The sequence below is a fragment of the Falco rusticolus genome, chromosome 5, assembly GCF_015220075.1.
Source record: "Falco rusticolus isolate bFalRus1 chromosome 5, bFalRus1.pri, whole genome shotgun sequence".
In the NCBI taxonomy this organism is placed as follows: Eukaryota; Metazoa; Chordata; class Aves; order Falconiformes; family Falconidae; genus Falco; species Falco rusticolus.
In genome coordinates this window covers 56,208,822-56,234,982 of record NC_051191.1, presented here as the reverse complement: position 1 = coordinate 56,234,982, position 26,161 = coordinate 56,208,822, and the positions used below count along the sequence as shown (strand labels likewise).

At 41.5% G+C, this 26,161-nt stretch overlaps 1 protein-coding gene across 1 annotated transcript in view; it reads right to left on the bottom strand.

The window, feature by feature from the left end:
- MRTFA (myocardin related transcription factor A) overlaps positions 1–13,155 on the bottom strand; it is a 50,342-nt gene extending 37,187 nt beyond the window's left edge. The window contains exon 1 of the mRNA XM_037389288.1: positions 12,957–13,155. Coding sequence (XP_037245185.1) covers positions 12,957–13,083 — 127 coding nt within the window. The 5' untranslated portion in view covers positions 13,084–13,155. The remainder of the gene's footprint in view (positions 1–12,956) is intronic.
- Between the last annotated feature and the right edge of the window lie 13,006 nt (positions 13,156–26,161).

Genomic DNA, 26,161 nt, shown 5'->3' with positions numbered 1-26,161 from the left:
GAGCAGCATCTGCCAAGCTCCAGTTGCAACACCTTTCTGTACAGAAGCAGCAAAGGGCAGTTAATATTACCAAATTTTTTTGTAATGTCCACAAGAAGCTCTAAGAAAAATTCAGCTATGATAGCTTGTGATCAATAAGTGAGTACACAACGGTCAAATTAATTTTGAAAATAACTCAAGTTGCTGAGGTGGAAAACTTTTTTTTTTTTTCCCCCAGAGCTGCATTTTTCTGGCACTGTTGACAACACCCCCCACATCACACAGAATGTGCTAGAATGGGGGTTGCCAACAAAGAAAAGCCAACTTTTCGGGCCTTTTTTAAAGGCAATTTTCTGAGCCTAACAGCATTTTAATCCACTAACTGCTGATGGGAAATACATGCTGGCTTTGCATTTAAGCAGACTGTGCAGTTAACAGAGAAGCATTTAAGTGAAGCAGACTGTAAATGACACTCAAACTGCAGGGATTATATGACAGTTTGCTACCCTGGGAAGGGGATGCCAAAAATTCATATCCCTCTGCAGGGTGAAGGAGAAGCAGCAGACAACACCATTGATCCTCACAATTTGGAAGCATCCACTGTTGCTGGGAACAACAGCCATAAGGTTCTATTCATCTCAATGCTTTTCAAAGAATAGCTTGGAGCAAGCCTGGGCAAAGGCACAGTTAAGCAGAAGTTTATTTCTTTACTATTTGAGACTATCTCACATTCCACTACCTCTTTTCTCTACTGCAGCAACAATGGCTGCTATTAAAATGCAGGCAGTTTCCTCAGCTCTTCCTTAGCAACCATACTAGTGAGAAAATGGAGTTTGGGAGGGTAAAGAATAGAAAGAAAATTCATTCTGGTCTCAAACTGTTACAAGAACCTTTCACACTAGAGGCAAAAGCTATTTATTTATATTCATGATGTGGTCTTCTCTTTGTGAGAAGTAGGATTGGGATCACTCTCCCTACACCCAAAGAGGAGGTCTGCGAACCAGACCCTGCACAGGAAACAAAACCAGGATCAGGAGTGGTTCCCTATTGCAGGTCACATTAATGATGAAAGCGGACTTCTTAGTATCGCTACAGATATCAGCATGTTCTGCCAGAATACACTTAGATGGACAGATGTCTCGTATCAGTTTGGAGAACACAGATGAACTCCTTACCCAACAGCGTTTGTCCAACAGAGACGATTGTAGGCACAAAGCCAAACAGGAGGTTTAACCAAGAAAGCCATGCAGCTGCATCAAAGGCAGATCTAGTATAGAGGGATCTGAAACTTTTTTCATGACCACCTTTTTTTTCTTATCCTCTTGATAAGCTTTTGGGAGCATTAAAAATTTGTACAGGTGAGAACAGGACCACAATTCTGCCTGATGTAGACTTAAGACCACTGTCAAAAGATTCTTAAAAAGCAGAAGAGATCCTTCGCATCCAAAGCAACAACTTTCAAAATATTTTGCAGTAGATGTGCTAGTAATAACCCAAGGACCTAACATGAGTGTGACATAACACTAGGTGTTGGGTTTTTTCCCATCAGGCACTTCAAAAAGCCTTCAGGCTCTCAAATGCCCACAAACTTTTAAAAGCAGCTGAAAAGCACAGAAAAAGGAGCAACTGGTCATTTAAGAACACAGAAGAGAAGGAAGAGAGACAATTAACTGACTCTCACCCTCAGGACTAGAAGGGCTTGCTTCTTGATAAAATCAAACTCTTCAAAGCTTCTACAGCTCAAAATGTTCTTGGGTCACATAAAATCACTGACAGGACATGCAGCTTACACATGCCTGCTGATACATTAGATGCATTGTCTATATGACCATGTTCCAGAAGAATAGAAACAAAAAAATACAGGCACAGGGCAATAGTCACTTTTTGCTGCAAGGATGCTGTTAGAAGAGAAATATGAAATAGGAATAATTTAAAAAAATGTTTTCAAAGGATGATGAAATATTTGCATGTATTATCTTTTAATGAGTCAGTGTTACGAGACATTAAATAGCTGCCTTAGTGGAGACAAACAAATACGGATTCTTTGATATAGTTAATTTAGCAGAATCAAAGATTCAAACCTACAGAAGAAACTAGTCCCCAAAGAATATGAAATCAGAAGCAAATACACAATGAAAAGCAAAAGAATCTATTTCCATCCCCACATTGCACCACAAGATAGCTGGCTCACACTGTGAGCACAGAACAACAAGCCACCTCAGCAGGTCATTTTTGAGGCTTCATAGCAAATTTGATACAATGTGGAAATCAAAGTAATGTTAATTTAAAACTGCATTTAGAAGATATAGCCACTGTTTACAGCAATTTTAATTTTGTTAGGACAGCATTACAAGACAAACAAAAGCAGTAGCATGGTCCAAGTATCATAACATAATGTGATCTAACCTCCACACAGGACAGAATAGTTACTGCCGTCAGTGGTTCCCAAAGGCGCAGTCAGCGTTGGTGTTCTGGGGTGGTAAAATTGCAGATACGAAAGGAAGAACCAGTTCATAGCCTTAGAAGTTTACAATCTCAGTTCTCAATATTGCACACAATTGAACATGTTTATTTCATGGGCGCTACATGACTAAATATATGCAAACTTGATTATTACTACAAAAGTTATGCTGAATTTTGCAGGGTTCTTTTAGTGTTTATTTAAAACAAAGACTAGCAGTTGGCATGCATTTTACAGCATTTGCCTTTACATTCTTCCTTCATGATTGAACTCCTGCCATTTTCATTAAACATGTAAAATTTAGGGGGGTTTAATGATATTTTAATCATTGTTACTTTCTAATGCAATGCCAGCTTTGACTTCTTTAAAACTAAAATTTTAAAATCAGATAAATGTATTACCATCAGTACATAAGTCTTTCTATTGAACACATAGAAGCTCACTCTTATCATAAAATCTTGGTACACCTAATAGTCCATTTCAGCACTTGGTCAAACTGTTAAAAGGACTTTAAGAAATCAACCTGAAACATATGCAACTGATACATTTAGCAAGATATGCAACATGCAAAAATGTACAACAAGCTTATCAAGAAAAGCTTTCTTTTTCTTTGCTTTCTGTGCAGGGTAATGATTCTTATATAATCATTTTATCCCAGTAATACTGGTTAGGTGAAAACTAAGCATGTGAATAACTAGGCACATATCTGTATGTATGGAATCTGGCTACCACGCATGATTCAACAAGATGACCTGTAACAAAATACCTAGGTGAAAAGGTCTACCTGAAATTGAGACACCAGTATCATAAGACAGTAAATATCTGTAATCAGTGCTTGTTGATGCCATCTATATATCCATTGTTTCTATTTATAGCTGGAAGAGAAACCTTAAGGGGGGGGGAAATCAGAGAGAATTTCCCAGTGCTCCGTCTAAACCTGAGTCACAGTCTACACTGATTTTTGTTTCCATGAAACAATGAACAAGGAGGAACTAACACTGCCCTTAACCACCTTGCAAAGAAAAGAAGGCCCTAGAAAGAAATTCTCCCAGATAATTTAATGTGATGTGGCAGATGGGGACAAATGAAGGAAATAGAAGGAATGGGTAGTTAGATCCTGACAATCAGATCTACAGCGGTCTACTAATGTTACAGTACAAAAGGAAAAAAAGTTTGAACCCTTTTCTTTTTTTTTTTCTTGTAAAGATAGAGGCATCTCTGCCTATAAGAAGAAATTGCTCCAACCTTTTTGTTTCCCTTACAGATGAGACATGAGAGTTGTTTATATTTTTTCAGGAAAATTCTAGAAGAAAAAACATGTTTGAAGATATATCAGAATCTGAACAATTCTTCCCTTTAAACCATGATGGATTAGACAAGTTTATAATACTAAAATTGATTAAGAAATCCTTTCATGCCTCTTTCAGCAATAACAGACATGGTCCAATATTTTCCTTCACTGCCCACCTCCCACTGTGCAATTTCTGCTACAGCACAGCTCTCCAGTGAACTATCAGCCTCTCAGATCAAGACCAAAAACTTTCTCAAACATTTCTACCAAGACTGTGATGCTGGCCCAATGATTCAGCCTTCCTTCTGCCACAGGGCACCCTCTACAGATAGGAGTTACAAGCTCCCTTCGCAGAAATCATCTAATGCTCAAGATATCACAGAAGTTCTGTGGCAACAGCTGGGACGCTTTGACATATGGGCTGTGGTTTTGGGTTTTCTACTTAAACGTGGAATAATTCTGTATTTTCAAGACCATTTCAGACTCTCAATCACCTAAAAATGTTTGATTTACTGAAACAAAATGCAAATGAAAGCAAATGTGTTTTTCCACAAGCGATAGAAAAAAGGACTTAGAATTATGCAAATTTAAATACAAATCCAGCAGTTCTTTAGAAAAAGTAATTAACCAATATAGGAAACTCTGAAAGCTAGCCCTTACAATTTTAAATTAGCTAGCTTGAGCATCTCCCAGCTTCAATTGGTTGATTATGATGACAGTTACCTCACGGACATGGAACGAAAGTGGTTTTGCCCAACAAGCATATTACATGCAAAATAAAGAGTCAGAGCATTCCCTATCTGATTAGCTTGCCTGTCACCAGCTTTTGTCCAAGCCCCAGCATCTTCTCTTAGCAGGAATTTCAGGTGGATGCTACAAGGAATTATCATATTTCTTTAATTCATGGTAGTGAGAAACATCTTTGCTGATTTCTCAAAGACTGCAAAGAACACGTGTCATGATCATGGTTCACATACAGATTCTGGCCTTTGTACTGCAACAGTCTGACACCTTCTTTAATGCTGTTTCTACCTGTAAAACAGTTACAAGATTCAGCTATGGCCATCATATCCTTCTACATTAGAAAACAGTTGCTTCACAGCAGCCCAGTATAGAAGCTGATCCCCAGGTTTTGCAGTACACATAAAAAGTACATCGAATTCCCTAAAACTCTTTAAACTGTAATCATACAACATCTACTACTTTTTACTTCCTTTCTCTTTGGATATTTACTTTCTTTTAAAAGTCTGGACTACAGATCTCCGGGACTGACTTTCTTGTTTTTTTCCACAAGGGAAGCATTGAAAACAAATCTGGCTATGAGGCTTAATGTGGTTCTTAAGTGCTATCATAGCTATAAATATCTAAATAATATAATTCTGTGTAACAGGTCATTCAGCAAACTAAAAAAACCCAGCAGATCAGAATGGCCTGCATGACCACTGACTTCAGACTGGTGGACAAATTCTGCAGATGTTTAAACCGTTACTGCTGGCTCAGTCCTCTACTGAAGGGCACAGAGGAGATGGCTGGCAGCAATAGGTACTCCCATACTCGTTACACGCAGCGGAAGATTCTCTCCAGCTGCTGAAAGAGGTGGGCTTTCACTAATATACTGAACAAAAGCAAGTGAAGGGCAGACACGTTTCCTTTCTGTTGCTCCCTCCAGCAAAGAGGCAGGGGAGATAGCTACGTGGTGACAGTGTTTGCAGCCACTGTAGTTAGATTTATGGTCACATGTCAGTCCCGAAGATACAATCCTCGTTCTAAACTGCCTGCAGTCAATGTGACAGCTATTATTAGCAGCAGTAAAACAGCCTCTCGGTGAGGCACAAAGGTACTACTAGTTTAGCATCTACTACATTCACTTCTGAGAAGGGAGAATTTGACATCAGAGCATGGAAAAGGTGTGAGCTGCAAGCAGGCTTAGAAGGACTTTCACATATAATACAGAAAGAGGCATGAAAGCTTAGGAAAGTGAAAGTGAAGAAAAAGAGCATGAAAAGAGCATCAGAAAGAGCATTCACCAAAATAAGAAAGAAAATCCACAACTGTTTGCAGGGACAGGTTACATGCTGCTCGTAATACTGACCAAATTACACAAAGGGAGCTTGTACATCCTGGCTTCCAGCACTGCTGCGTTGCAGAGACAAGTACCTGCAGAACATAGCTACTGCCACATTCAGTTCCTACAAAACCCACAGCTACAGCCTCCATGCATTTAATACTACAGAAACATATAGAAACATGAAGCTGGGGAAACTCCACACAGAGAAAGTCAAAAGTGGATCTCTTCCTTCTGTCATCCAGAGCATCACTCAGATCTGCCCCCAACAAACCAGCTGAGCAGCATAATGTCCGTGCCCTGACAAGTGTTTCAGTGAGGATGGTTACCAAAAAGATGTTAAATGTGTCAGCTCGTAGGGTGCAGCAGAGATATCACAGGAAATACCCTCAGAATGATGACAGGCCCATGAGCTGCCTTTGGGGATGGAGACCACAGAACAAGGTTTTCATAAACATGACTGCAACAGATGATCCCTGTCACTATCATGGAGGAAAATGCATTATGGGCACTTCTGTTGAAAACTTTCAAATACCTATTTTTTTACCAAAATATTTTCTTTATAAGACTATTAAAATGAGATTCTTCAGCAAGCCTGGATTTCACCAATTTCAATTGACAGTAACATTTTCACTGTCAATTTTGGAAGGAATCCATGTCCCAGAGCAATATATCCTCTTCCTTATTATTGACCCTTCACATTTCTTAGATTCATCAGGCTAAGGCTAACTTTAGATGGCAGAACTGCAGAATGGAAAGTTCAAACCTTTGTTTTCTTGGAAGAAGGCTAACTATATTATATGCACAATAAACTTTGACAGTAGGTCACCTGCACAGTTCTTCTACCCATCTCACTCAACACCAGGAAAAAGCCTGAATACACTGATGAGCAAAAAACCATTTTGTAGTTCTTATTAGTAATCACCATATTGCCATATACTTCAGCTACTGCAGGTCTGCTCTTAGTTTGGAAGGATATCAGGTTAGTGAATTTTACATACTGGCAGGGAAAAACATTGTATCTACTTCCCCTAGCCCAAGTGAAAGAAAAAGAACCACTAGTTCTGCTCCATGTTAAAGCCGTTCAAGCAGATCATGCGTCAAGTTAGAGGCCTCCTGTAAGAAAATGGAACACAATTTGCCCCATAGGCACACTGCATGTTTTCATTTGATAAACTTAAGCTATGTCAGGAGCCATATCCCATTTTCTACCATCGGCTGCAGAGGTTCTTGCCAAGAAATGTGCTGCTTTAACATTTTGGATCAAAATTTATTGATGCAGCAGGTGACATGATCAGTAATTCAATGCTGAGAAAAGACTGAATAGATGTGAGTGTGGGCACGAAAGGAAAGATCTAAGCAGGCACTTATTTTTGGTATAGATATTCATTAAGTAGTTGATCAATGACTTGCAGGTGTGACAGAATGCTGAAAAATCTGAGGTGACTAGTGACAGGTCTTATAGGTGATAAAAGTACCGAGATAAGATTTACTCAGGCAGCCTGATGTGGATCCAAAACCACAAGCAGAAACAGCACTGTCACTGACCCTTATCTTCTTTGGGCAGGAAAGTCACAGTGACATCTGTCTGGCAAGGACTGTGAACAAGCATGTTAACTGCAGAAGTTGTTTCTGGATGCAAAACAGGCAATCTGGGCTTAAGTATCATAGTTCTATTTTCAAAAAAGCATCTGCTTTGCAACAGCTCCTAGGAGCATCAGTCATTTGCTGTTTACAAGTATAAATACAGATATTTTCTTAAAAAAATAAACAACAGATAATTGTCAAATAACAATTCCAAAGCCACACAAGTTTTTTCAAGCTTTATTAACATGCTTCCCAGTTGCTGGGATTATCGAAACCCCAGCATCACTGCCATTGAACACGAAGCTCAGTTCAACTGTGAAGAAAATTCAGTTGACAGGGCAGGAAAGTACTTACTGCAAATTTTACTTGGTATCATTACTAGTTCAAAGCATTTTCTGCATAAATGCTACTGACAGCTGTACTCATCGCACCACACCCAGTTTCTATTCTTTTTGTTTTCTGCATGTGTTGAGTCCTTCTGTCTCCTTGCTCTTACAGGTCCAAATCTACAACTCTTCCCTTTTAATATTACTTTGTGCTAAAGCAAGTATTATAGTAGCCGTTTTCTGACAAATAAAGTAGATTGCAGTGTGGTAAACAAGCTAGCCTCTGTCCCTTTCCTCCTCCTCCTCCTCCCCTTCCCAGCATGAAAATAGCTAAGGCTAAAGCAACAGCTGGGGATCATTACACTGACAGGAATAGTTCAGTAAACTCCAAGAGGGGAGAACATGTCATATCCAAAAAAGCAAAAACACATTAGGGCAGCAAGACTGGAAAAATATGTGAATTCAACTCCAGGGATAATGCTACAACTCTCCTTCCACTGGTAAGGTCTCACTTATAAAAACCCTGGTCATTCAGTGTTAACCCCTTCCCTAAGCTTCCTATGCATGTCATAGAGTTAACAAATACCCTGAAACACCTTTAGTCTTCAGAGTGACATAACCACAGAATGCTCAGGGTTAGAAGGGACCTCTGGAGATCGTATCTCCAGATGTCCAGCCCCCCTGCTAAAGCAAATTCTCCTACAGCAGGTTGCACAGAATCATGCCCAGGCAGGTTTTGTGTATCTCCAGAGAAGGAGACTCCACAACCCCTCTGGGCAGCCTGTTCCAGTGCTCTGTCACCCTCAAAATAAAGACGTTTTCTTCATATTCAGATGGAACTTTCTGTGTTTCAGTTTGTGCCCAATGCCCCTTCTCCTGTCACTGGGCACTACTGAAAAGAACCTGGTCCCATCCTCTTGACACTCACCCTTAAGGTATTTGGAGACATTTGTAAGATCCCCTCTCAGTCTTCTCCAGGCTAAGCAGGCCCAGGTCTCCCAGCCTGTCCTCATAAGGGAGATGCTGCAGTCTCCTCATCATCTTTGTCGCCCTCCACTGGACCCCCTCCAGTAGTTCCCTGTCTCTCTTGAACTGGGTAGCCCAGAGCCGGACACAGCACTCCAGATGCGGCCTCACCAGGGCAGAGTAGAGGGGGAGGATCACCTCCCTTGACCTGCCGGCCACACTCCTCATGCACCCCGGGATCCCACTGGTCTTCTTGGCCACACGGGCACACTGCTGGCTCATGGGCAACTTGCTGTCCACCAGGACTCCCAGGTCTTTCTCCATGGAGCTGCCTTCCAGCAGGTCAACCCCAGCCTGTGCTGGTGCATGGGGTTATTCCTCTCAAGGTGCAGGACCTTACAGTTGCCTTTGTTGAACTTCATGAGGTTTCTCTCCACTCAACTCTCCAGCCTGTCCAGGTCTCGCTGCAAGGCAGTGCAGCCTTCTGGTGTATTGACCAGTTCTCCCAGTTTTGTATCATCAGCAAACTTGCTAAGAGTACACTCAGTCCCTTCACCGAGGTCATTGATTTGTAAGTTGAACAAGACTGGACCCAGTACTGACCCCTGGCAGCCAAATGAGGCATGCTGGGAATTAAGCAAAAATAACTTTGAATTGCTATCTTACTGCCAACTTTGAGCCACCTCATATTAATATATCATTATCTTACCTTCACTGCACCTCCTACCTTTTAAGCATAGTCACAGCCGCTGTGCCAACATTTGCAAAGGCTGGTTGCAGCACAAGGTTACAGGGAGTCTAACCGCATACATCTGGTGTGCCTCTGGATTTGCCACAAGAAATGCCAGCAGATTAGCTCCTCATAGGTTCAACATATCTTCTATGTTTTTCTGTGTCAGAGCACTATTTGCCTAAATAATTCTGAATTGTGGGATGTATCTGGCCTGTTATACTTTATGACTGGTTTCTGATGTTGCTTACCCAGGCATTTGCATGAGGCATTGCTTTGACATCTCCCACAGCATCTTCAGGTCCACTCTGAACTAGGAAGACACAGGATCAACCTTTACAGAAAAAAGTCACCCTGCATTCCTGTGAGCTGCCTCAGATGCAGGGGCTGCCCTCTCACTCAGGACACCTCCTCGGTATGGAGAGCTTCCAAGCCCACAAGTGCAGGTTCTCCTGCCCTCTGCCAGCTGAGGCACAGCCACCCGCCAGCTTTGCCTTCAGGTGCCCAGAGGTGTTATATGACAATAAGGTCTACATTACTCATTAAGAAAGCCATATGTTAACAAGCATTTGCACGACTCCTGATCTCTTCAAAGTACTGAACAGATATTAATAGTTTAATCAAAGGCTAAGCTAACTCAAATTACCTCACATTTGCTGCAGACCAAGTATGTGCACACAGTTACCGCAGATCAGATGGCATGCAGAAACTTGTTCATGTGTCTGGGCCCTGAGACACAAATCTTGGAAAAAGACAGGTGAGTTTCACTGTCAGCCCCCGAGTCACATTGAACGTTTTTGAAGGGAGGACTTGCCAAAAAAAGTTTTTAGTTTAAGAGCAATGAATGAAAGACATTGCACAGAGGTGGAAAAGTTGGAATTTACTTTTGGAAGTGCTTAATTCTAAGCTAGACTCACATGAAAGTTAACTGGGTTTTGAGTAGCTTTCTGCCATTCCCTCTTCATATCTTGCATGAGGGGCTACCATACTGTTGTGTTAACTGGTCTAGGAACTGCAAACTGGGCTCTGGTATTTGAAAACTAAATCATTCCAAGGCATTCTTGAACAGAAAACATGTTTATGGATTCCTGAATTCTAGGAATTTTACACATAACAGCCCCAACACATACTTTGAAAAATATACAAGCATATATTGACTCCCTCATGTCAAATCCATTTCTGTGTGGAAAGGACCGCCAGTTCCCAAACTTCAGTGTTAAGTCCCAATTCAAAAAAATAAATAAATCAAATCTAGGAGACCATCTGTTTTCCAGAGACAAGGAAAGAAGATTAAGTCTATTCCAGACAGCTGGTTCTCATGAGATTCATTAAGAGCACAGGTATGAGTATTGTCAGCATAACGCAGACATGCCTGGCTTTATTGAAAAGAGAAAGCAGAGTGGCACCCATTCACTGGTGTGTGGTAAAGAACGAGAAATGTATGAATTTTCTGTTCTAGGCAATAACAAAACTAAACTGTCCCATTTTTGGAGGGACCAAAACTAAGGTGCAATAGTTGTTACAGTTTCAGCTCAGTGCTAATTCTGGACCTCCAAAGCTTCCATAATGGTTTACATGTGAGTGCATCTGCTTCTTCCCTGCCTGTAAGATTTGGCTCTGCAAATTACAGTGCATGCTACAGCATAAATACAACAGGCATCCCAAGACCGCAAGAGACTTGAATGGAGCAGCAGCAAAGCTAAAAGGTTATTCTTTTCTCTTCTGATATGAAAGAAGCTGGCAGCATCTATTTGTCTTCCTTACCCTGCGTTTGGCAGCTGGTAGAAAGCAGCTTTCCTCATCACATATGATATTAGAGTATCATGAATTAGACACGAGGTAGGCTGATGATACTGCTAGACTTTGCAGAGTCAACAGCTTTTTCAATAATCAGAATTATAGAAGAATTCAATTACCTTAATTCACTTCTACCTGAGACAGCAACAAACATTTTTATATTGATTAAATTGCATTTCCCTCATTCTACATGTTACCCACTGTAGAGCTTGTGATACTTAGTGAGTGGATAGAAGATGTACCCTAGCACATCCAAATGCAGACTGCTCACCTTCTGTGAATATCAATGCTTTGCAAATACAAGACAGCTGCCAGTTCTACCTTTTTTAATTTTGGGTTGTCTTTTCCCTCTGAAGACTGACATGGTGTAGTTCTTTGCCTCCAGAGCAGACAAAGTAATCTGGGAATGCTGCCTATACTAACGGATTTATTACTCCCACACTTGAATTTGAGGACTGTGACTTCAGATTTCTTTTCCTTTTCCCTATTTGTTCGACATAGAGTATCCCAATAAAAACAAGCAACAAAAATAGTAATATTTTAAAAATCTAATAAAAAGCTAATTCTTGATATATGTTAAGGAGTCTTGGTAGGGAGAATGACAATAGGGTGCAGAAACTTCACAGGTTTTTTGGCAGCCTCAGCAGGCCTAGAGCTGCACGAGAGAAAAATCCTCTATTTGCAAAAGCTAAAATCATCTTCCACACATTGGCTATCTTTCTATTATATCTGGCTTTTTATCCTCAACTCCTACCACCCTTTACTTTTCTGTCCAAAATGTCACTGAAAATCATTTTCCACTCCTCTCAGATCACGTTACTCACTCCTGAAATCAGTCATCACCTTATTTCTGAGGCCACTGTGCTCAAGATCTTTGTTCACTCCTGCAAGTTCCTATTAAAATTTCACCTGTAGCTAGACAAATCCAGTATTTCTGATAAAACGTAAAGCTTGTTATGTTTGCCATTGGCATTTTATATTCTGCCATTCTTCCCTGCAATCTTTTCCCAGTTCCTGTTTGTTGCTATTTATTATGCTGCACACTATGAATGGATCACTATCTTTTTTCATCTTCTCAATCTTCTTCAATCCCTCCAGATCTTCTTTCCTCATAGATATCACTCCATGAAATCTGACCTCTACCTGTCTACATAATCTTTCAGAATTGCCAAACCCCTACCTATTAAGAAAAAAAAAATATCACATATACTAGCAGGAGAATACCTGCAAATTATGTGAATTATCTAAACAGAACCACATTTAGATACACACACCTCTCTCCTTTCACAACTCTCCAAACAACATACTGAAGCTTAAAACATGACACTATCTCCTTCAAGGTAGAGTTGCCACTCCAGAACAAGCCTTTACACTTTTAATAAAACAACCTTAAAACATTGCTCACAAGAGCCCTATAGATACAGAGGAGAGGAAGAAATTTAAACTCCGAAATTAAAACTTCCAAATGCAAGTAAAATTGTCCCATGGTCCACGCACTGCAAGTTACTACACAGTGAGCTCCAGCCCTGTTCTGTGAAATGCTTATGAGCGCCCTCAGGGACAACAGGTCACAGGAGTCAGTGGGAAACCCAAAATCTGGACTACTGCCCAGAAAAGAAAAAGCAGGCAGATTCAATATGCAAGGGGGAAAAAAAAAAAAAGTAAGAAAGAAAGAAAGAAAAATAAAAAACAGAAAAGCCAACCCACAAACCAATTATACAGGGCCTACAACAAAGAAAGCAGAGCCTGCTAACCTTCTCGTAAGCTGTGATATGAATCCTGATATGTGCTTGAACAGCTCTTCCCTTGCTTTGACACAGTCTCTGCAAGCGGCACAATCCCAACATAGGCAGGCTGGAGTGTCTTGGCTTTATCCAACATATTAGAGGAAATCCCTGGACCTGAAGGCTGATTCTATAACACAGGAGGCGTCCCAGGCTGGTGGAAAGGGTGCTTAATCCTCACGAGAGACCCAGACGCAATCCCTTGCTACCAGGTTTCGGTCACTGCACCAAGCAGTAGAATGGAAAAAAAATAAATTAGTTTACTGCTAGATTCCAAGACTGTGCTTGCATAGGAACGGAGAGCTACTCGAGGCACAGACAAATCCTGACAGCCAACATCTAAATACTAGAATCAGCAAGGCTCTTGGCAAAAACTTTTCTTCCTACAATCTCAAAGCTCAGACAGAAGCTTCTCTGTTTCAGCAAGTAGCTATAAGCATTCGGGATCCCAGCGTGGCAGAGTGGCACTTATCAACAGATGCGTGGACTTCTTCGCGGGGCCACTTGCAGTAACAGCCAACCTCATTCACCCAAAATAGTGAACAGTTGGTTTCTCTACTCACACTACGGACACCTGCCAGACAGGCAATATCATGTGATTGAGCACTGCCCTCTCCCACTGCACCTCCTGACTGTAAGCATGCCACACGCACAGCTAGGAAAGCACCACCACTCCGACTGCAGAAGCCACGCTGTTTCTTCGCACTTCCTGTTTAAACTATTAAATATATAATTTTAGTTACAGAGAAAGCTAAACTGATGATCTGGGAAACAGTGTTCTTATATGCATTTGCTCTGAGAACACGTACAGGTGACAGAAGGCTACTTTGTACAAGCACGCATTCTCACCTCTTCTTCCCTTAAATCTTTCTCCCAACCTAGGAGAGACACCTACCTGAAAATAATCAGCAGCCCCCAACCAATAACCCTCTACTGCAAGCACTAAAACTTCAGAATCTCTGCTTGTATGGAGGTACTCACCTCATTTGGAGCTTATTTAATGTGCATCATGAACAGATGCCATGTGGTTGGCAAACTTTGGTTATACATACTGCCTAGCATGGTACTGAATTGGAAGTGGCCAGGGAAAAGCACACTCCATCCGAGTGACAGCCAGGAGGTACTCTCACCAATACAGCTGGTGGCTATGTTGATTTTTAATCTCCCTAAGCGTGCATCGTAAAAGGTGCAATGAAGTCTGAGGGGGAAAAAAGACAACAAAAAAAGAAGAGTTGTCCAATGAATACGTATACCTAAAAAATGTATTCTAGTATCTTTCCAGGAAAAAAAAAATAAAGATGGACAGTAATCTGTGTCATCCTACAAGTCTGAAGAACAGAGATTACAAAAATAAAAAGGTGAATACTCTAAACACTATGGGAACAGTCTCCATTTCATATTCTGCCCCCTGCATCCTGTCCCCAGTCAAGACAACTTCTCATCTCCAAATAGTTTGAGAGGCATCCAAGCCATTTTATAAAGCAAGGCTAGAATAACAACCACAAGTGAAAAAAGTCTCTAATAATGAAGCTAATATCTAAGAAAATTGGTGTTCAACCAAATTTAAAAAGCATGACTAACTCTACCATAAGCTGCAAAACTATCTAACATATTTTTAAGTTACAAACTAAAAACTAATACACAGATTTTTACATTTTTACTAAATAATGATGCTAGGTGGCATCACTGACATTTCTGAGTACCTTCAACAGTACTCTTCTTACTTTGAAATATTTAACCTTCACTCAGGAAAGAATCCAAACTCACGTTCCTGTGGGTAACAAAATATCTTTGGTGATATTATAAAGCTCCATAATTGCATTAATCCTAAATTACTACTGTATACTCAATACAAACTCCCATCTTAAATTTAGGATTTGTAAAAGTCAGGTACAGGTTCAGTTTCATAATGAACTTTGGCCAATAAGGTCAAATTACTGCATAAATAGATGAGCCTGCTTTTGCAGCCGTAACGCTGCAAAGAGCTGCCTCGGGAAGCTGACCTGGCAGACCACAAGAGTGCTAAAGCCAGATTGACGGAGAAGAGAAAGAAACACCCTGTTCAGATCTCCCCTTTCCACTGCAACACAGAACTGCCTATTGAATCAGGCCTGATACTCTGTGCAGATAGGTCCCGTAATTACTGTAATAACAAAAGAACAACCATCCTGTGTCAGACTGACTCCTACTTTTTTCTGGCAAGCAATACACCATTTGGATGGTGGAGATGACAAGATTCAGCTACAGAGGTCAAAGACTGCTGTTACTTTGCCAGCCAGGGTCTGAGCTAGCAGCTCACCACAGTGCATGAAGCCTGGGAAGTGTGAGCCAGTTGCCTTATCCAGCTGACTCACCAACACCCAGGTATTGCCAAAACAGTCCTAAGACGTTGCCCGAGTTCTGACAAAGAAAACTTTAAGAACTGGAAGGACAGAGGCATCAAATAGCTCATAATACATGAAATATATTGCTAGTATTGGCAATCTGATGATATAACCAATCCTCTGCTGTTTTAATTGACAACTCCAACTTGATGAAGATTGATCCTCTCAATGTATTATTACAGAGGTGCAGATATGTATGCAGACATACCTTCCTTTCTTTCTTCCTGTGTAGAAAACAGCTTGGAAAGAAAAACACCTGATTGGCTCAAGGGTACGTAGATAAATCTTTTCTTTGCTGAGCAGGATAGTCTAAAATTTTGTCCTACAGGTTATGTAGCGTTCTGAAAGAAGGATCAATTAACCAAAACAGAATAAGATGGGACAGAACACTCCAAGAAGGACTTGAGTAGTGTCCTCCATGCTGTAAGAAGACAAACTCTGAGGGGTCCAAGTTGGACAATATCTTCAACGCAAGAGCAAGCGCTTGTGGGGTACCTCCTTGCAAAACACAGACTCTGATAGATGAGCAAAGACCAAGAGCAACCTGTCTTGTATGAAATACTGACACTACTGCCAGATTTTGATGAGCATCAAAAACTTAAATAAAAGTTGAATTTGTTTCATTGGATCCTGATGTACTGATAAGAGATCTGAAAGTCTGATCAACGCTCACATGGACAGAAATATCAATGCACTGTAAGTACAAGTAAGGCCTGATGAGTAACTTCGACAGTTTCTTTGGAAATCAGTAGGACAGATGAAAAGATCTGTTTCACGGCAGAGGCAGGATTTTCAACAACAGTTTCAGTTGCTTAACCACTCCAGAAAAGTAGGATCAACCCACACCAATGCATGTCCAGCATTCAGTGTCCTGCACAACTTTTACCCTGGAACTGGCAGCAGTGCTGCTGGTAGCACTAAGATCACCCTTACCAACAGGACCTAAGTATTTGCCACAGATTTGTGGTTTGGAAAACATCAGGCCCATTTTTGATAATCCGTCTGTGAGGCATCTATTGAGCCTTACATGATTTGACTTTCAAGTGTGAAATGAGATACAGACTGTGGGGAATGTATTCTTCCTCAAGATGCTGCGTTATAATTTACACCCTCATACAAAAATAAAAAGAATCATCAGGCACGCATATGGCTTGCACAGATACTGCTGCTAGTTCTAAGGCCTGGTGGGCACAGAATGCACTACTTGTATTTAAATGTCAGTTATCATTACTTACTATTTTGAATTAATTTGAATGAATTCATTAACTTTCTCTTCTTTTATTTTTCTATCCTCAAAAGTCAAGAACATAAGCAGTAACTTTTTCAAATTCCCGTTATGTGCTAGAAGAGAAATGTGGAAAAGTGAACCACCTCCAGGTTAAATTCTAACCCTGCTGTAGATATTTGACCTTTAAATTCCAGGAGCACACAAAAATTTGCCTGTGCAAGGTTAGCATCAGAACTGCAAGGTGCTACAGCTTAAAGCTTACTACCACCAGAAAGATCACTCCCGGTTCACCATCTCCTGCCCTTCCCTTAGCCATGCACTGTCTTAGCTTCCTTAATACCAGTTCTAACAATCTATCTGGTATCTTAACGAGCCAATTCAACCTACTAAACACCACCACCAACAGGTGGGATGAGCATCACAGCTGATGGCTGGTGAACACAACTGGGAAGGGAGAGAGGGGCTACACCAGTCTTGACATAGGCTTGACCTAGGATCAGCTCAGCTGTAACACAAAACTGCATCATTAGTTTTATCCCCCAAAATTAATGTATTCTTTAAATTCAAATTAATAAGAAGATGGAAAATGTGCTTACAACCCCCTCATACCAACTTAAAATGTGCATTCTTTTCCTCCTTTCATCTCCAGTCCTCCCTGCAGCTCAGTGCAGGTTCTCTGTCTTCTTTACCCCAGTAGTAATGTTCTCAGACAACACCATGCCTGCAAGGATCTGCATGCACAGAATTTAGCAATGAAATAGAAACAATGTACTGCTAAAAACTGGAAACACCTGCAATATATGCTCATTCAGGCAACATGAGAAAGATCTCAGCCAAGGTCTAAGCCAGCTGAACCCTCAGGAAGAAGTATGAGCCCACTAGATTTAAAGATCTGTCTCTGATATTTCTAGCAAGCAAACAAATGCTGGAAAAATAAGAGAATGCTGCACCTACAGCACTGTAAAGCTTTGATGTCTTATGACTCTATTTATTTTATACTTCAAAACAAATACAGACTTCATACTGATGCTTGTGTCACTTTTCTTCTCAGCTAAGGATCACATTTATGTAATCTGAGTTTGCTTTGGATATTCCCAGGATCCTGCCTCCCACCAACAGTGACCTTCAGGAAGAGGTAGAAACACCAAGCTGGGAGCACTGCACGTTCTTGCTTCTCCAGTTCTCAGGAAGAGCCTGAAGTTTACATACTCATCTTTTCAACTAGCTGGTGACAGAAAACTCCTAGACATGACAGGTAGCCAAAGGTAAGCCACCATGCAGATGTGAAAAATGGCAACAGCAGTAGGCATGCCTGGGAACCTGGACCTTTCTGTAGCTTTTGAACAGCTCTTCAGTCCCTCAACCCACTCTGGGATATACCACCACCCCCACTTTTGGCACGTTGGCTGTCATTGAGCTGTAAATACTGTGAGTTGAAAGCGTAAAAATAGCTGCAGCACAGGCTGGAAAACCTATCAGATGATGTCAAGGCGTGTTTTGAGCCCTCCCCTCCCCCCCCCCCCCACTTCCTTTCCTATGTCACTTTCTCATTACCTCACTGTCTCTAATTCTGAAAGTGCTTCTCTCTGCATCTTTCAGCTGCCAAAGTGAACTTCACACAGCAGCTACAGCCAAATCAACCCCCAGCACCTATATAAACTCTGCCACCCACCCCATTCCTTGGGATTCAGCCAAGATGTCGGTTTGCCTTTCCCTTAAAACACACATATGAAATCCACAATCCCTATCTGTAAACCACAGGATGAAGAATCGGTTCAGCCCAAGGAGTGCAATGCTGATCTCCATTTGATTAACTCGATAGGTAAGCAGTTTCCAACCATCAAGTCAACATTGTAAGTGAGCTGTGGAAAGAGCAGCAGCGATGCTCCATCCCACTCCCCCTAACACCCAGTTACTCGGCCCTGCCTCTCTCCCAGGCTCTGTAGACCTCAGGAGGAAGGAGAAGCAGGAGGAGGAAGCTGAAACCTTTGCTCTTCCCACCTCCCCCCTCCCCAAACCAAGAACTCACTTGGTCAATAGTGCTAACCAAAGGTCATCTGCAAGAAGACTATGGCAGTATTGCTACAAGGGCAGAAAAGAGGGGAAGGAGAGAGAGGGGAAGGGAAACAGAGATGTTGGTTCCCCTATGGTCCATGCCTCTCCTCCTCCCTCCCTCCAGGATCTGTTGTACTGAGGAATCTGGGGGCGATAAAGAGAAGGAAATGGTCCAGAACTCTATCCTACTCTAGATCATACCAAACCAAAAGCATTATGCAGCACATGCTCCTAATATTACTCCACAGGAGTGTTACACCCGCTCAGAACTTGTCATCTACACAGCCAAAGAAAACAGTGCCATTTTTAAAGACAAGTTGGTTACATTCACTTTTGGTTTTTTCTTTTGTTGTTGTTTTGTGTGGGGGTGGTGGTGGGGGGGGTGGGGGTGTTGAGTTGGATTTTCTTTTGAAAACCACTGGCAACAGTTTTGTCAATGCTGCCCTCTAGAAAGCTGCACATACATTCTTTGACTGCAAAATTGTGTTGCCTATATAGAGATTCCTATCCAAGAGATGAAATGCAACTACCAGGTACATTTCTCTGGCTAATGTAGTGGAAGGACTCTGTCCGCAAAAGAAAACTTGACAGTAGAGGGCAGGAGGAAAGCAGAGAGATGAAGAGAAGGACATTTTATGGCTAGTTCCCAAACAACCGCAGTCCACTGTGCATATGAGACCAACAAAAACAAGCAAGTAAATTAAAAACACATACCCAAACACATTTTCTTTGTTATTTTTACCATTTTGGTTGATAAATTCTGGTTAGATGCAAACACTGCCACATACCTCTTTATAATTCAAAGTACCATCCCCTGCTGAGCCCCCCAGAACTGGCTGGATGAATGCTCTCACTCTTGAGTGCAAAGTTAGAAAGATTAGCTCAAATTACCTTTGCTAAGCCAACGAGCTTCACAGCGAGAGCTCACACATCAAGTGCAGCATCTCAAATGTGAGGGACTTAACTGAGAGTTGCTCCAGCTGGAATTGCAACAGAATTCCCATATATTCCTTTAGTTCAACTATTACCCATCTTGATCTAAAATAATCACTTAAGACCGAAAGAAGTAAGAGTAACAGTTCCCTGCTCTTACCTAAGAGCAATAGTTTACCCATTAAAAGAGTCAAAGCTTCAAGGCAGACACAGTCACACAAGATTCAACAAAGTTAAAATTGTTCCTGTCCGCCTTCCCACCTACGGTTAGGTCTGCTAATTCATCCACATGCATCCCAAATAACTTTAAGCCCTCCAGGGGTAAGCAGATGTGCTCACACACATGCAGATGTGTATTTCCCCACTACCAACACTGGACACAGGCAGGAACATCCAGAGATCGCAGAAGACTGACATGTAAGTATATACTGTGCCCAGTGAAGAACACTGAGCACAAGAGACCTGACTTTTTCAAAACATTTCCTCTTGCAGATATTCCAGACTTTAATTTAAACCACTACGAACAGGTGAAAACAGCAAAATCCAAAACATTTGGTTTTGCTCTTGAAAGCAGGAAAAAAGAGGAAGTTCTGGCTGTCAGGCCAAAGGGAGTAAGCAGGACAGAGCAGAAAAGGAGGCAATTTGTTTTAAAACAGCAGTTTTGTTCTAGGAAGAAATAAGTAGGAAAGGACAGGAGAAAGATACCCTTCCTCTCATGTTAAGGCATGTGTAAGAGTTTGAGAAGTTATGTCACTAATTCCTGTGTGATTGTTGAGCAGATGATATCCTGCACTTCTCCCTCCCACATCCTTTTGGCTTCTGGCGATAAAAGGTTTCTTCTCTATTAAACCCTCTTGCTGCACAAAGTGTCTGCCTGCAAACACTTGGAAAGCACAGTCTATTTTTAAACTACCTAAGCAAGAGAGGGAACAGCCAGGCTGCACTCGATGTTCATGCACTGCTTGTGAAAGGATTAGCAAACCTTTATTTTATTCTCAGTTTATACTAGTGGCCACTAGGTAAACCCTCACTACAGAATTGTGACTTCTGCCCAGAAAGCTAGCATTCTTTCTCCAAACTCATCAGTTACATAGGCAATAACAACACTGTCGAGGCTTAATATGACAATTATCCTTGGTTAACCTGATACAGAACTGCCATCCCAAAATCTAGATTTTTTTTTAAAATGTCTATTTACCCTTTATGGTTGCAGATGACTGCTTCCCAACTTGAAACAACTATGCACTAATGGAGGTATAATTCTAAAAAGACCATGCCATTCATATAATATGTTAGTAGTCAACGTTAATCATTTTAGATGTGGGGTTTTTTTGACTACTAACTTTTTTTCTGAAAATGGTTCAAGTGCTTTGTCACAGCCAAGTAGTAGTGGAGGTTTGTATGAGATAAAGTAGGAGATGAAGTTTTATGATACTTCTAAGCCAGTTCTGTTGTTAGCTGCCACTGAAAGTGGTAGTCTCCTTTTCCATTGCCATGGATGCTCATCTCATGGTAGAAAACAGCTATTGTCAGGATTATTTGAGACAGGAAATAATTTTGCCCTTAGAACATAAAATTCACTTCTTGCATTCCCAAAGAACAATAAATCACTTCCAATGTCAAATGTTCAAACTCCTCCTTTAGTGCCAAGACTCAGCTATTCCCTGGATAGATGCCAATCCCAAGCTTTCATGGCAGCTTCAACAACTGAATTTATGTTTCCAATACAAAAATGTACAGCACATTCAAGTTTTAATCTTTAGTTACAACATAAAATAAGCCTGAGATAACGTCAAGGCATGCAAACCATTTAATCTCATGGAATGGATGGCACTGATCCTGGAAAGGGCTACCAAGGTCTAGTACGGACCCATTCCCCCTCCACACGTGCAAATACTCCAGACCTTAGGTGCAACATAAAGCATGATTCTCAAGAGGGAGACAGTGCGAGACTGGATTTGGGATAGTTTTCACACCTGCACGACACCAAATTATTCAGCTTTTGATTAGCAGGAAAAATATCCTTGCTATGCTGTGGAAGGAGTCCTTTAATGCCTTCATACAATTCACTTGCCTCATGGGATTCACTTGCCTATCACTTCAAGAAGATGCAGTTTTGACAGTACCACCATTCCCTCTCCATAGACTATATTTTTAAGTAAATCATATTCTGCATTGACCAAAGCAAAGGTTTGTTTACCCTTGAAGTTGTTCAAGGCTATAACAGAAGACAGACTCTTGGATGAAACATACGACTTCTCCCAGTTCATACATCATTTGTACCTCTCCCCAATGATTTCGTCATAATAGTCACAGGTACCAGACCAAAACATAGTACTTTCTCCAAACAATGTGAATTGCCCTAAAATATTCATGCAGTTCATGATAAATCCCATTTTCCAAGTATTTGAAAAGAACCATGTCTGAATGGAAAAAAAACTCACAAAAAACCCATGAGGCTCAAGCAAGCAGCAGTAATTTTGCACAGACAGAGCCATAAAGACAAGAGCTCCCTTCAGTGAAAACCAGGGTGAGCTACCTTGCTTTTACCACTTGCTACCTCAGTGTAAGTTCACCTGTCCAGGGAACTGCCCCAGAATGTAACATAGGAGATCCTAAACTTAGCCTGCACATACCCATGTTCCAAACCTCTGCTCCAAAGACCTTTCCACATATGTGAAACTGCAATTTTTTAAGCACCCATGACACTACCATCACTGGCAAAAGTTAAAGGCAGAAAAGATTTTACAAAGATAGGGAAAGCACAACAAAATACTGCACATCGTTTAATCTGACCTATGTGGTTACTCAAAAGAAGGGCAGTGGCGGAGGGGGCTGAGCAGGAAGTAAAGACACAGGCCTCCTTTGCAAGGTGCATAATTACTTTTAAAACAGATTTTATCTCAGATCCAAGAGGTCTGGAAATTTTAGCCATGAAAGCAGAGAAAAGGCAAGTACCTGGGAGGGTGTGTCCTCTTCAGCTGCCCCAGCAAAACCTGCCAAATCTTAGGAGTTCTAATCCCCAGCTAGCTTAAATGCATTGAAAGGCATGTGGTCTAAGTGCCTATAACTGTAAGAATAACTGTGCTTAGAACATTACATTCTGATTCTGATTCAGGCCTCAGCTTTCTGTTCTGCTTCCCTTCTCCTAAATCTGTGAGCTCACCTGAAGCAATATGCAGAGAAGTCTCTTCGGTCACTATCTTTCACCAGCTGCCTGGCGCCCCTTTAAGATGATGTTCTGTCACTTTGGTATGAGTTACCAGAAGCCATCAGTCAGAACCTCACATTTATGGATTCTAACAAATTCAATTCTATTAAAAACCCTTTGGTTTGACAAACTGGGTTAAAACAAGTAGACAGTTTTACATGCAACACAGTCTGTGTCTCAGAACTGGAATTAGAAATTCTAGCATCCTTCTTTAGCTACCGAATCTATTTTACAAATCCAGATACAAGTGAGGGACCATTAAAGTGGGACTGCATAAAAGCAAACAGGTTGATAATCTAATTGAATATGCAACTGAAAAAGATACGGGTTTTATATGCTTGCCAGTTCTTATGAACGGACAGGACTTGGACTTGGCTGCTTGCTCCCACTACATCTAACAGCTGGCTTAACAGAAGTCACATACAAACGCTTCAGAACAAAAACAATTTTAACAGTATAGACACTGCCATATACTTACTTTTGGCAACTATACTATAGAAGTCCAGAATTCACTATACACTCACAATTCTCTCCTATCAGAAAATATTTTTTCCTGAGCAAGACAGCTATTGGGCAAAACTGTCCTTAAGTCTGAGCTACAACGTAGAGAGACAGATGTGGTCGAAGAGAGGAGAGCAATGGATACTGTCTGCCCTGACTTAACGAGGCTTTTGACACTGTCACCTGTAAGGTCCTCATAGAGAAGTTGACTGCAGTATGAGGAGACAGTGAGGCAGACTGAAAGCTGGCTGAATGGCCAGGCCCAGAGGGCGCAGCAGAACATACTGGGCACCAAGTTGAACATGAGCCAGCAATGTGCCCTTGGGACAAGGAAGGCTAAGGAAGGCATCCTCAGCTGCATTAGGAGGAATGATCCCAACAAATCAAGGGAGGTGATCCTTCCCCTCTACTCAGCACTGGTGAGGCCACACCAGGAGTGCTCTGTCAATTTCCAGGCTCCCCAGTACAAGAGACTTACAGACATACTAGAGAGAGTCCAGCAAAGGGACTGGATGCAGGACGAGGAGGGGACTGGAGCATCTCTCCTGTGAGGAAAGGCTGAAAGGGCTGGAACTGTTCAGCTTGGAGAAAAGGTGGCTCAGGGGGATCTTATCAATGTATATAAATACCTGAAGGGAGGGTACAAAGAAGACAGAGCCAGGCCCTCCTCAGTGCTGCCCAGGGACAGGACCAGAGGCAGTGGGCACAAACTGAAACACAGGAGGTCTCCCCTGAACATCAGGAACCACTTGGTTTTTACTATGAGGGTAACTGAGCACCAACACAGGTTGCCCAGGAAGGTTGTAGAGTCTCTGTCCTTGGAGATATTCAAAAGTCATCTGGACACAGTCCTAGGCAACTGGCTCTAGGTGGTCCTGATTGAGCAGGGGGGTTGGAGAAGATGACTTCCAGAGATCCATTCCAATGTCAACCATTCTGTGATATATGTGCAACCACCCTTTTTCCAGCAGCTTGCTTGTCTGCTGAGACACATAGCAACCTCAGAGTAAAAACAAACAAAAAAATTCTAACATGACAAACCTCATACTGGGAAAATGCACATATTTTTAATATTCTCAAAAAAAAAAATCATCCACTTCTAATTTCATACATTTCTTAATTATCTGAGTCTACCACATGCTATATATTCTTCCTTGCTGCCTATCTTTTTTCTCTCCTAGACTTACTGCCCAGCTACTGCCATGGTTTACTGGTTCCGTGATCCAGTGTTCAGCAGTTTTCTCATCCCACTGATGACTTCAGAGTTGAAATTGTCTCTCTTCTACCTTATTTAGTTTCACTATTCAGTACAGACCGTTTGAGTGATGTTACCCAAGCCAGCTGAAATAATCTAGCACCTTGCTCTCACCATTCCTTCTTTTTGATGGCTGTAGGTTTCATAAGAAAGTTCAGTAGTCAGTTCAGCTCACTGCTCTAGCAGAAAAACTTTGTTTTCAAAAGTGAATGAGACTGCTCACAACAAAGTCCAATCATCCATTTTATATCTAAGTTAGTTGGGGCTACGCAGCAGGTGCACTGAGCTGCTAATGATGAAAAAACAGAGAGTGAAGAAAAGTACAGCCTCTTCCCCTGCCTTCCACTGGCCACGACCAATCATTGGGTCAGTTCAGACTGTTTCCTGTTATTTCACCCTTGAGTCAAGCTTCTTCAATTTAGTTTCAGGTTCTTTCCCATAAAGAGATTGAACCCTGAGAGACAGAGCTGCCACATTTCTGTTCAGAATATCCTGAAGATAAGCACACAAGCATGTGCTATGCAGATTGCCAGAGCACATACAATAAATCCAACACTCTGTGGGCATGTCAGGATTGCTCTTTGTACTACAGGCACACCACACACTGAAATTGCAAAAGCACAATGTCAGATTTATTATGATAATGCTGAAGAAATGTCTAGGACTTCTGAATGTCTTCTGCCCTCTCAGTTAATGGAGGGCTGTTCCAGCAAGGCAGCCAGACATCTGGAAGTTCTGCACGAGTCTTAGAAGAAGCCACATGGCCCAGATGGGGGGCGAGGGATGGAGTGGACAGTCTGGGAACATCAGATATTTAGTAGTCATACCAAAGTTTACAGGGAAAGGCAGTATCTGTTATTAGATCAAACCCCAGGAAATAAGAGCTCCCACCACAATTTAGGCCCCTGCTCTCCACGACCAACTCATGCTTCAAGGTAAAGTCTGAAAATTCCTGTCCCACAATGCTTTTTCAGGACATGCTTCTGCTATCAGCATCTTGAAACCATCACTTTATATGAATAAAATTACACACAGCCAGCCTCCTTACACAAATTAGAGAGAACTACTTAAGCATTTGACAATGCCAGAATTACGATCTTAGGACAGCCTTTCCCCACACAGTCCTCCCACAATTTTCCATCTTCTGCCCCCAACTCTTCTCCCCTAAACCAGTTACTCGCTATTCTTCACTAAACTAATTTTTCCTACTGCTCACTCTCCAGATTATTAGCTACTCAAAACTCTAAATCAAGCTCTGCAATCTCATGTCCCAATTAAATCAAAGGAAAGAGTAGCTCGCATAAATAACATTTTCAAGATCCAGTTTTAGCTTCTAGGTTTTGCAGCAAAGTTTCCAGTCCCGCTTCAGGGCCAGAAGGTTAAACATTTCTCAATGACGCAGGCTCCTTTAGTGAGAGAGTGATGAGGAAGCGGTCCAAAAAACCTCATTCTTCCCAGACACTAAATCAACAACCACAGCAAACAGTGAGTGCCCCTCTCCAAGGAAAACTGGGAGGAGTGGAGCAGCCTCTTATTGTAAGCACTCACTTAGTCTGCTACCATAATGAAAAAGCCCAGTACAAGGAGGAGAAAACAAAGCAAAACAAA